The sequence below is a fragment of the Crotalus tigris genome, unplaced genomic scaffold (assembly GCF_016545835.1).
Source record: "Crotalus tigris isolate CLP2741 ecotype Arizona unplaced genomic scaffold, ASM1654583v1 scf7180000024281.4978605, whole genome shotgun sequence".
NCBI classification, from domain to species: domain Eukaryota; kingdom Metazoa; phylum Chordata; class Lepidosauria; order Squamata; family Viperidae; genus Crotalus; species Crotalus tigris.
The window spans coordinates 2003550-2016862 of NW_024100453.1; the positions used below are offsets into that span (position 1 = coordinate 2003550).

At 33.4% G+C, this 13313-nt stretch overlaps 1 protein-coding gene across 5 annotated transcripts in view; it reads left to right on the forward strand.

Annotated features, from left to right (window-relative positions):
- PTPRT (protein tyrosine phosphatase receptor type T) overlaps window positions 1–13313 on the forward strand; it is a 704411-nt gene that overhangs the window by 649793 nt on the left and 41305 nt on the right. For all 5 annotated transcript variants that reach the window (XM_039323711.1, XM_039323714.1, XM_039323712.1 and 2 more), the window contains 6 exons: window positions 1712–1748; window positions 2784–2881; window positions 4906–5022; window positions 7675–7829; window positions 10455–10590; window positions 11850–11999. In XM_039323711.1, the coding sequence (XP_039179645.1) occupies window positions 1712–1748; window positions 2784–2881; window positions 4906–5022; window positions 7675–7829; window positions 10455–10590; window positions 11850–11999 (693 nt within the window). The remainder of the gene's footprint in view (window positions 1–1711; window positions 1749–2783; window positions 2882–4905; window positions 5023–7674; window positions 7830–10454; window positions 10591–11849; window positions 12000–13313) is intronic.

Sequence of the window (13313 nt, forward strand, 5' to 3'; positions counted from 1 at the left end):
ATTAATTACATTAATCAATGGACTAATTGAATAAGAATGGCTCATGTTGTGCTTGCAATTTTGTCAGTTTTTGACTATCTTTTGTTTGAATGGGATGTGGATTGAATGGGATTGAATATATGTTTTATATAATTTTATGAATATAGGAAAGTGTCTTACTCTGTCAGATTATTTGCTCAACTTACCTAAGTAATGTTCATTATTTGTTTAATACTGTCTAATCACCTTCCACAATCTTGGAATTTTTTTGTTAGTTAAATGTTAAAGAAGATTGTTAGAGATCAGTGGTATTTACTGCTAAGTAACATACAAAGGAATGAAAAGCCTTCAAAGGCCAATGTCTAAATAGCGTTCTTTGAATTTTGGCAAAATAATACATTTTTCTTGTTCTCATGATCCCAACCGCCCCATGTTGCTAGAAAATTAGAAGTGTAACCATATTGATCAATATGATGACTGTTGCAAAAAGATCAGGAACCTGAAATGCAAAGAGTTTATTGTAAATCTATATATAAAGCATCCTGAAGAGATTTTGTAAAATTAAAGAACAGAAAGAAGAAAGAAGGATGCAGTTAACAAATTAAATATATTCATCTGACTAATAAAAAACTGAATTTTGAACTAAATTAAGTGTGTAACTTCTAGCAAACAACTAAACATACTCTTTTCTCATGTAAGTATTTATAATTGCCACTTATATCACAGTGTTTTAAAAAGATCCTCCAATTAAGAAAAGGGAAAACATGTAAAAATGTATATTCTACATGATTTCCTTAAAAACAAACCCCACATACAAGCTAATGACTTATTCTGCTTTGACAAGAAACAGATGTGTGTGCCACAGATGAGGGAACACAAATGTCTCCATGTTTGTTTTGTTAACACAAAATATAAGCTAAATCCTAAAGTGAATATGGTTTAGGCCAGTGGCTCCCAACCTTTTCTATACCCCGTACCCTAGAATGCTTCTGATATATTCTCGCACCCCTTACAAAAGTTTGAAACAATGGCAATGAATTATGCATATACACTATAATTTTGAAAACCCAAGTTTTTGCATCCCCTGAAATATTGTCTCGTACTCCAGGGGGTGCGAGCACCCCTGCTTGGGAACCCTGGTCTAGGCAGATAGTATGAAAGTAAAGTCTAGTTTTTATCCCTAGTCATAAATCTCCTTTTTTATTGATACACAAATGGTTTCAGAATTTTTAGAACTATAAGGAAATCTGAGGCAGTTCCTATCATAAATAATTCATGTGAATATGAATGATACTATGTTTTCTTTTCACTCAGTAGTATTATATAACTAATATCTTTGGGAATCTTTCTTTAGCCCAGCTCAGATATGATCTTTAGAGGTCTGCAGTAGTCACCTTGAGAAAGCTTCATTTGTTCTCCAGCTGACCTGTAAGATACAGTCTGGAGACTTTACCTGTCTCTTTGTCTGTCTCAAGCATCCAGATATTAAATCTCCATCACTACCATCCCTCTAATTCACACTCTAATTCTAATAATTGAATGAATGAGAATTTTCTGCCTCTGTCCTGAGGATATGGAGGCAATGCAATTTTCATATCCTCTTTCCTACTACAGATGCTGCAAAAATAACATTGATTTTTGTAATTTTAAGCAAACTTCTAACGTCAAATGCATATCTGAATTGTACCTGAAATTGAAATTCATGGGTTTCCCTTCCTTGTTTTCTTTTTAGGGATACCATCGGCCTCACCACTACATTGCAACTCAAGGTAAGTACCATAGAATCAGAGCGTGGTCCAAATGATTTGATCTGAAGATTTTATAAAAATAATAAATAAGTGATATAAAGTTGCCTGAAAGCTGGTAGTGCAATTAATTTGGAAGATAAATCATTGTAGGTGATGTATTTAGTTTGTTATTCATCCTTGTCATTTGAACATGATTTTTCAAATTAATTATGATTTCTTTAATAACAGTATGAATTCTTGCATTTACATTTTTCTTTTTGGATGTATTTTCTTAGAATATGTTTCTTAAGTTAAAAATAAGAGTTTAATTCTGTTTTGACATAAGCATTTAGTCCAACTTAATATACAAATGGGTTTTTTTATGCATACTAATTGAAATTTCACATATGTTGCCCTTGGTTTCATAGGAGTCATAAGATTCCTTTGTAATTAATTAAACTTGTGTTGCATCCTTTAATTTTAATATTTTTTTCAAAATGACATTTTTTCACGTTTTCAATATTTTTTTAAAAAAAAGGAAACAAAAAGCACAATCAGAAATATGAAAGCCAGCACCTAGCATCAAATTCTCAAAGGGAATGAAAAGATTTCTGTTAAAAATCACACATTCATTTTGTAATCACACATTCATTTTGTAATTAAAATGTGACCCAGGAGTATTATCACCTAACATCTCACCCTATAATTGAGGGTGCATTTATAATTCTAGGTGCCATTCATACTATGTAAGTATTCTTCCCAGATCTAGCAGTGTCCCAGTATAAATTAATATTCTATATCTGTCTCATGTGTTATTCCAATGTGACCTTCAATTATGAGTATTTATATCTGTTTGCAGTACTAACTGAAAGTTTAGCATACCATTTTAAATCCTACCATAGTTACTTGTATGATTCAACAGCTGTATCGCTCTTCAGACCTCACCTAAGAAAACACTCAGGAGATTTTTGTGTTTCAGTAGTAGAAGGGCTGTTGGCAGAAAAACAAATAAATTGAAATGTTTTTGCTAAAGTAATCTTTGGGAGGTCTCTTTTGTTTTACTTATTTTGCCTTCAGGGCCAATGCAAGAGACAGTGAAGGATTTTTGGAGGATGATCTGGCAGGAGAATTCAGCAAGTGTTGTCATGGTCACCAACCTAGTGGAAGTTGGCAGGGTAAGATGTTAATTTCCAAAGTTATCAGTCATATATTGTAGTTCCTATCATTCTTACACGTACTCAGTTTGAAATCTTCTATACCACACTGACACATTAACTGGCAATATATTCAAAATTACTTCAAATTGGCAATTACATACAGATTTTAAAATACATTTTGGTATTGTCACAATAATATGGATTTCTGAATAAATTTGCTATCTAACTGCATTTCTAAACCTACAAAATATGTGTTTAAATAAATGTTTGAGCTAAGAACTCAGAATGTAATGAAGTAGAGAGTCTGAAGTATAATTATTACTTCTAGTGTATATTACTCTGTTTTCCCAAATTTTAAAGCATTTGAACAAATAAAATACCTGCTCTCAGATATGGTGTAAAAATTAAACAGTCAGCAAAGGAGTGAGTTAAACTGTATACTCCCAATTTTTTCAAGTTCAGTTTTGAACACATATTAAGGGAGGCTAATTTCAAAAAGATTAAAGTCACTTCAAAACTGGACAAAAACCTAAACTATGCTGATAACACTATTCTGATAGCTGAAAAGGCAAATAATATGCAAGTTCTAGTAATAAACGACATAGAATCCAGTAAAAAACAAGACTACGATTAAATATAAAGACTAAACTAATAACAATACCACAGCCAGCTTTAGAACTGACAATGAAGACATTGAAGTGATAGATACCTTCTGCTTTTAAAACTTCAATTATTAACAAGAGCAGGAATCAAAGAGCCAGAAGTCAACAAATATGTACAGTCTAGCACTTGGTAGGATAAGAATAAAAGCTGTGGAAGAAATATTCATATTCTATAATATGTCTATACCTATAAAGATCAAAAACATGCAAGTAATGGTTTCTCTATCACACTCTATGTTCAACTTTGGGGAAAAAAGGATAAAAAGAATAATAATGTTTTATGAACTATGGTGTTGGAGAAGATTCCTCAGAATACCATAGGTAGCCAGGAAAACAAAGAAATGGATCACAGAACAAATCAACTCAGAATTTCCATTTGAGGCACAAATGGCCAAGTTCAAGTACCATATTTGGGACATACTATGCAAAGGTCATAATATATCTTAGTAAATCCATAACATTGGAAAATGTAGAAGGAAAGAGAAGACAATGACCAGGATCAAGGTGGAGGAATTCAATTATTGCAGTAATGGATACACTATTAGGAGACATGAAGGATATATCCAGATCATTTTGAAGAAGGATGAATATATATTAAGAGTTGACACTGATTTGATGGCACATAACTTATCAATACAAAAAGGGTCTTTATATAGCTAGAACTTATCATAGTAGCAATTTTGTACAATTACCTAATTTTAGTTGTGCATTTTTTTCCCATCATCTTTTTTCTCTTTCACTCAGCTTTTCTGATGTTATTTTTCCCCTGCATTATTTGAATTTTATTTTGTACAGAACTCAGATCTGACAAATTTAGATTGGATTCCTTCTGTCTTTCCTAATTTTAATTAAATCAGAATTAACTATTCAGTGAATGAACAATATTTTATGCTATCATTTTCCCAGCTCTAATGTAGATCATCATTGTATCTTGATAAATATTGTTAGGATAGCAAATCTGGCTGTTTGCAAATTGGTTGACAAACACCACAGCAATCATAATAATATTTGTTCATGTATCACTATTCATATATATATAATTATGTTTACATATGATATACATTATACACATTACTAGTCTAATTCAAAATGAAGTACTGCCAATATAGGCTGAAAAAGGTTTCCATAAACAAATGGATTTCATATGTCAAACACATATACCAGAACAAATAAATTACATCAGTACTTATTGTTTTGGGTCTTTTCCGGGTTACTAATAATTGATGCAGACAACCATGTACATGAGAGGTCCTATGCAGTGTCATTCTTATTTCTTCTACAGGAATGTACATTTTAGGCCCATATCTAGAGCTACGAAACAATGCCTTACAGCTAAATGTCATACATTAATTTTCACTTTTGTGACTTTCCCCTCCATAGGTGAAGTGTGTCAGATACTGGCCTGATGACACAGAAGTCTACGGAGATATCAAAGTGACCTTAATTGAAACAGAACCATTGGCAGAATATGTCATACGTACTTTTACAGTCCAAAAGGTAAGAATACATTGGTCCTACTTTCCTCATCAACTAATTTGTTTCCCAGTATATCCACTTCTTTCCATGTTTTATTAAAAAATGTGAAAGTCAATATGAAATCATCACTATACATTATACACTTTAATATATAAAATAAATTAGACGGAGACATGGAGGACAAAAAACATGGCTACGCATTATCTCCAAAAATCAGAGAAAATACCTCTATACAGAACAGCAACTTTCATGCATAGCTTAATAATTTCCCATAGACTAGGGGAATTTATTCCAGTGATAAGCAGAATTGTAAGTAGAATCCTAGAACATAAAGAGACTGCCTAGGCCATGAAATCCAAATTTCTATCCAAAATTTCCTTGATCTTATCTAGCAAAGACAAGCCCATTATCCCTTATCTAGCAAAGACAAGCCCATTATCCCCGTGATGGCCAACCTATGGCATGCATGCCACAGGCAGCATGCGGAGCCGTCTCTGGTGGCATGTGAGCCATTGCTGGGCTGAGCTGCTCCCTCCTCCTCTCCATGCATGTGCAGTCTGGGAATAGGTGAGAGGCTATAAAAGGAGCAACTTTCTGCAGAAGCAGCATTTGCTGCAGACAGCTTAAGAGTGAGCACAAGTCAGAGCGGACAGCAAGTGAGTGAGCAAGCACGAGCTGACAGCTCTGGGGCCATGCCCACTCAGTGGCCACACCCACCCGGCACCCGGAGATGCATAAGTGAGTTTTGGGTTGCAGTTTGGGAACTCGGTCTCTAAAAGGTTCGCCACCACTGCCTTAGTGTTATATTGATTGCTTTCACTATTACAGCAAAGTGACATTCATCTTAACAGCAGTAGCACTTAGACTTAAACTCTTATCATTAACCTACATTATTATTTTCTTTTTCTTAAGAAAAGGTATGAAACTTGAGATGAATACCGTAAGGAAGCTCATCATGATCCTTTATACCATAAGTGTATAAGCCGGTAGAATATTGCTCTATAGAATACTAGCTTTTTTTTTCTGCTTTCAAGTAAGATGTTAATATTTCTTTACCGCACAGCAGTAAAGAACTACTAACATTTTATTTGAAAGCAGTTTGAATTGTTTCAGGGAAGGTTTTTATTATATGATTATTTGTATCAAGCATTATATTGCTAATTATTGGATTAAGTACGTAAGTGCATTTTTAAGTAATTGGTACTTGTTCCTGAGTGTCATTCTCTAGCAGAATGGCAGATAAAAAAACATATATACATAATATATATTTTGAAGACATAAATGTTTCCTACTTTTAAATACATTTTTTTTCAAAAGTAGCCAAAGCCAGAACAATACATTTTTGAAATACTAAACAAGCTAAAACTATATTACTATAATTGTTATGATCATAGCATTTTCAGAATAGTTATTTGGCATGCTTCCCTTGTTCTTAATTTGGATTTTAGCCTTACTGAGTATACTTTCCAAATAGAAAAATACAGAAGGTAGTTTAATTATGTACCACTTATACTGCTACTTTTAAAAAACTAGCTTGCTACTGTTTAGTGCGAAGATATTTATCATCATATACTGGATGTGAATGTGAAAGCTCTTCATCAATCTGCCAGCTTTAACAAACAAAGGTATGATTGCTTACTAGTACACAAGTTCTTTTGCAACCTTTGTTCAAGGAATGATAGGAGAAACTTGCACAGTATTTTCTTAAAATGAATTCATGAATCTTGAAAACTATTTTTATTAGAATTGTCCAAATTGTGTACACATATATATTCAATAATGATAGTAAAAATGTGACTCCCGGGCATAATTATGAATAGAATGAATAATGCGCGATCACCAGGAGAGTTAAAAGTAAAAATACTTTAATAAAAGTACTTCACTATATTAAAAAGTTGCCAAGCTTTCGTTGGGAAAACTCCCCAACATCTTCAGGGCTGAGAGATCATTTTTGATAAGGTGGTTTAAACAGGTTCCGTAGATGTCTGCGCGCGGCTCCTAGACTGTTCAAGAGAGCGACGAGAGAGAACATTGCGCTGGTTACTTCTCCCGCCTATCAGCTGATCGGCCGGTAGCGCAGTCTAGGAGCCGCGTGCGGACGTCTATGGAACCCATTTAAACCACCTTATCAAAAACGATCTCTCAGCCCTGAAGATGTTGGGGAGTTTTCTCAACGAAAGCTTGGCAACTTTTTAATATAGTGAAGTACTTTTATTAAAGTATTTTTACTTTTAGCTCTCCTGGTGATCGCGCATTATTCATTCTATTTATATATATATATATATATATATATATATATATATATATATACATACATACATACAGACAGAGAAATACATATACACACTTTTTCACTTTGCCCTTTCAGAAATCACACACACACACACACTCACTACTTGAAGATGCAAGTAAGATTGAAGGAAAGATCGGATATATTTTTTCCCCACAGTTTGTCTTCAAAATTGTTTGATTGTTTTAAGTGCTCCATGAATAAGATAATAGAAGCAGGGTGTTTTTTCATTGTAACATTCTAGGTAAAGTAAGATTTTATATTTAGATTGATTTCTGTTGGGTAAATCTAGCCTCAACTTAAGAAAGAAACAATTCCTAATTAAGTAGTAGTAATTGTTATGCAAGAGAATAGAAGATTTTTTTATTTTATATCCTTTTCAGAAAGGCTACCATGAGATTCGAGAAATTCGTCAATTTCACTTCACTAGCTGGCCAGACCATGGAGTTCCTTGTTACGCTACAGGTCTCTTGGGCTTTGTTCGACAAGTGAAGTTTCTCAACCCACCAGATGCAGGGCCTATTGTTGTGCACTGCAGGTACAAACTTTGTTTCTATCTTTCATTTCCTTTCATCCATTTTCACCAGTGCTGCTTATGTCCCTAGCTTACCAGGCAGTCCACTGTGTTGCATTATCCAAAATCATACCATACAGCAAACCTTCTATATATCAACTTTATTTCTTTCTTTCATTAGATCACTACTATTCACAAAAATATAGTTTGTCCCAAGCAAACAGAATATTTGTTTCATGCTTTCATAGTGATCATAAATATACATTTTTGTTAGATACACAATCTTTGATTCCAATGTAGAAGACTAGATTGAGTATTGCACAGTATTCCTGAGTAGGATGCTATAACTACTGTATTTTAAGTAACCATTAATAACATTAACCATTAATAACATTCACGCAATATCATGTTCAAAATTTAAATCTGATAGAAGCATTTTCTGCTATAAAAAGTATTAAAGCATATTACATATTATAAATACTGTTCTAAAAGTAGATGAACAACTTGATTCTGACCTCAATGGATAATATTCTGAATAAATCTGAAGATGCTCATTTTTAATTTTAAATGATCCTCATGTTCCTAACCTTTTTTTTTTTTGTTAAGTGTTGAAGTATCAATATTCAGCTATAGTAGCAATGGCTAAATTTTCCTAAAGTTTTAGAGTCACTCAATAGTAGATAGGTGGCATATAAAATTAATAAACAAACAAACAAATAAATAAAATGCTTTCAGAAGGTCATCTATTGGTCATCTAATTATTTTCATCTCAAATCTTTATGAATAATATGGGTCAATACTTAGGAATATAATTAAGTATGTTAATTTTATATTTATTACAATTCTGAACATCAGAAAAGTGAATTAAAGAGAATGAAATGCCATATATTCATTAAGATGATATCAATTATTCTTTCCTACGTCTAGTTTAATCTGGCCGATAATTCATACTCTATTCACACCTGCTGGATTTTGCAATATTTTGTTTAGGTGCATTTTCATCAAAGCCTGGAAAGGACATTGTAAGTTCTGTCCTGTTTGCAGAATAATATTTCACAGTGAGAGAAAGGAGACATGAAAGATGATTTGCATTTAGAGGAAACTCATTTTTTTTTCTATCCAACCTGAACGACTGTGCATGGCAGAAATAGAATGTGAAATTATTTTCCAGTAAGATTTGCTGGCTGCCATTGTGAGTCAATCAAGGATGAAAGTTTTGGTAAAAGCAGTGGAAAAATCTAGTGTCCTGCAATTTTATAAGATAAATTTTCTGTGGTACAGACTGCTGACCTTAACTTGGAAAACTGTCAGCAGTCAGCAACCATTTATATGCACAGCAATGACTGAATTCCCCCTTAACTGGTAAGGACAGGAATTCTCCTGCCATCAATTGTCCCATATCAGCAGCCAATGGCTACATTTGTAACCTGCTTCATTAAATCTTAAATAGGGCAATTTTTAGAAATGGCCAAAGAGTTAATTTGGAATTTGTTCATGTAATAATTTATTGTCACCCTGAGTTATTTTTAGGAATACAACAATTTAAAGGATAAAATTTATGCAGAGTTCATATTTTTTTTCCACTAAGAATCAAACTATACCATTAATAAATTTGCAGTAGTGATCATTTGCATCCCTTTGGATTGTGGGGTTTAAAATTACCAACACAATTCTCTGCAATTTTTGGCTGGCACTTAAATTCAAATATGATTTAAATAAACTCTGGGTAAATGTGTTTTAATATATTTAAAGTTGATTGTGTCAACAAAATGTATTTGTAGAAAATGTGATGTCTAATGAAATAAACTTGAATTACAAAATTAGGACATCAGGGGAAAAGTTATAGCTCAGCCTTTTTCTGTACACATTCTTTTTATGTGTGCAGAAAACCTCTTTCTTTTCCTTTCTTAATTGCTAGTACAACATTCAATGTGCAAATTGGATTCCCTGCATGCCAGATAAAGTTGGACCAGTACTTCTGCAAGATACACATTTCTGAAAGAATATGACATTCAGAAGTCCAAATAACCTGGACATCTTTACAGAATTGAGGCTACTGTGGATAACATGTGCGTAATTTATAGGAGAGAAATTTTAACATCTAGATTGTCAGACTAGTGAAAAGTTGGCATTTTGAGATCAGACTTAATTTCCCATGCAAATAATCTGCCTAATCTTCAAGGGTCAAGGTGCAGAAGAAAATATGCAGATTTTTTATAGTCATATATCTTCTGAAATAAACAAGAAACTTTTTAAAACAAAGAAAGTGAAAGGATGATTATTTCAAATAATGGAGCTCATCTCTCTTTCCTCCTTCCTATTTATTGTTCATTGCCTTGCAGATATATACTTGCACCAGGTTTCATTTAAGACAAAGCCAAGAGGCAAGCTTGGTTTTTTTAAATTTTATGTCTTCTTTCTTTCTCTCAGTACTTTTTTTTACTTCCCCTTCTTCTTAATTTTGCAGCTTTTCAAAGAGAAGCTAAAATAGGCAGTGAAGTTCAGATCTTTATAGCAAAGAGGGACTAAAGAAAAATACAGCTGCATTTGCACCATATATCCTCACCACAGTCTACAGACGAACTCACTGTTATGCCTTTCCATGGTTCATTGATGAAATCCTTGTTCTAGTTTCCATCTCTCTTTCAGTGCCGGTGCTGGGAGAACAGGGTGCTTTATTGCCATAGACATCATGCTTGACATGGCAGAAAATGAAGGTGTGGTGGATATATTTAATTGTGTGAGAGAGTTGCGATCCCAGAGAGTTAACTTGGTGCAGACAGAGGTATCCTTTTTTTGTTGTCTTGTTTTTCAACCTATTCCTAACCAAAAGCTCAGTACTTTCAGATGGATGCAAACTGAATAAAATGAAAGAAAACTTGTGAAAATATATGATATTTCAAAATATTTTTAGCACGCTAGCTTAATTTTAATAAACTATGTTAGCTTAATTTAGTAACATTACTTTCCATGATATGAAATACCTCTAAGCTCCATTATTGCTCAGGGATTCATAAAACATACATATGATTATTTTTTTGCTACAATTCTTACAGAAACTGAGGTGGCTAGTACCATTTTAGCAAAGTCATTTTTTCCAAATGCCACTTTTAAAAATATATGAATGATTCATACAGAAATAAAATCTATGTTCACCACCAGATTCAAACAGCATATTTATAATGGCCAACATTATATTCATAGTCTATTTTCCATTAAAATAGTTAATGCATATCAGTTTCCATGAGCTGAAATACAGCCAGCATTATAGGCACTTTCCTAGATTTCTCTAACTACCTAAGATTCAAGGAAATTCTATAACACATTTAGGTTTTGAGGTTATTTTATAAGATTCAGTGGTTGAAATCTTTAGAATCAAGGTTAGAATTTTAAATTATGTTGATTCTTTATACTTATAAAACTTATACTTGGAGTTGGGCAGCCTAGAAATTCAATCAATTAACCAGTCAAACAATAAATAAAGAGTGCTTATGATCTTCCAGTACAAGTTCATTCAGATATATTTATTGATCAGAGAACTGTGATTATGTTTATTTTCCTGCTGGCAAATGATTGATTATATTAATGAGTAAAATAAGTCAATCTGCTTAACAAATAATAAAAGTGGACAGAGTATTTCATGGTTAGACTATTTCATGGAATCAAAGTCTATCTTCATTTAAAATATTGAGGATTTAGACCTAGCAATTTATTCAATCACGTAGACAGTGTAAAATGGCATGAAGGTAGATGGCTCTGTAGACTAGACATAAACAATTGTAATGATAAAATAGATTAATATCTAAGCAAAATAAGCTCATTTTCAATAGTTTTTATCTACTGAAGTGCTGATACTTCTTATAATATAGTCATCACCAATATAAAACTGTAAGCACTTTCACACTGTACACTTTTGTTGGATCAGGGTAGTGTTTCATTTTCTTGTTGACCTGAAATTCTTGGAAGTTTCATTAAAGTGAAAGACATTACAATTGCTTCTGAAGGCCCTGATGGTGATGAACAATTAACTTTTTTGATATGTAGGAGCAGTATGTGTTTGTTCATGATGCCATTCTGGAAGCGTGCCTTTGTGGCAACACTGCCATTCCTGTTTGTGAATTCAGATCTATATACTACAACATCAGCAGATTGGATCCACAGACAAATTCCAGTCAGATAAAAGATGAATTTCAGGTAAGGTAATGGATAAATAATGTGCCTTATATGTCCTGAGTCATAGAAAATTATGGCTAATGTGCTTGGGTTGAAATAGATTTTATAAAGATTACAAGGGATTTTAAGGATTATTCAGGATTTTCTCAAGGAAGAAGTGAATCCTATAAACTCCAAAATCCTTTTCAGGTTATAGTCCATCCAGGAAAGACTTTTCCCCCTCATATGAATTTGACATCAATAAGTCCAGAAGTCCTTGATAGTCTGCCTCTGGAAAAAATACTTAAGTTAATTCAGGATTCTCTTGGCCCAAATAGTATTTGTGGACAAGAGCCATCCTTCTTCTAGTAACTTTTCTTGGAATATTTTATTTATCTCTTCATTTGAGAAAGTCTCTCCTCTGTATACAAAGGTATCATTTGCAACAATGTTCATATGAAAGTGTCCAAGTGTGCTTGGAAACTGCTTGGAAGCTACTGCTGGTTAAGAATGTAGTGGCATGTGCAGTGATAGATGTGTTGCATTATATTTATTTATTTATTTATTTATTTATTTATTTATGAGACTTATATACCGCTTTAAGTGCAAGCACTCTCTAAGCGGTGTACACCAGTAAGCAATATATATATATATATATATATATATATTTACATTGCCCCAACAATCTGGGTCCTCATTTTACCTACCCCGGAAGGATGGAAGGCTGAGTCAACCTTGAGCCGGTGAGATTTGAACCGCTGACCTGCTGAACACAGTCAGCTAAAGTGGCCTGCAGTACTGCACTCTAACTGCTGCGCCACCTCAGCTCTTTATGCACATTTCCCTGCAGTTTTGCAAGCTGCACTGACTACCAGTTGGGTTCTAAATGAAAATTAAAGCCCTAGGTTCTGGTTACTTGAGGGACTGCCTGCCTCCATATGTTTCCACTGCACAAGTCATCTATAGTGGGCACATTCCAGTTGCCATCAACTATGCAGTTTCATCTTATGGGACCTAGAAAGGATAGTGATGACTCTCACTGATGGGCCTTCACCTGTAGAATGATATCTTCCCAGATATTCATACTTCTCTTACTTTTCTGACTTTCTACAAATTGCTTAAGACCTGGTTGCCCTCCCAGGTTCATGGTATTTGGGATCTTCAGTAAGCTGCCTTTTTTCTTTTTTTTCTTTTTTTTATCTGTAAGTTGCCCAGAGGTGCTATAGAGTCAGGCAGCTTCAAAATTAATCATATAAATAATGTAATAACCAGGGATTTGATAAGTAGAGATTTCATAGATAGATTCAAATGTACAAGTAAGCCTTTCAGTTCATTTCCTATCTCTATAGAAAATGA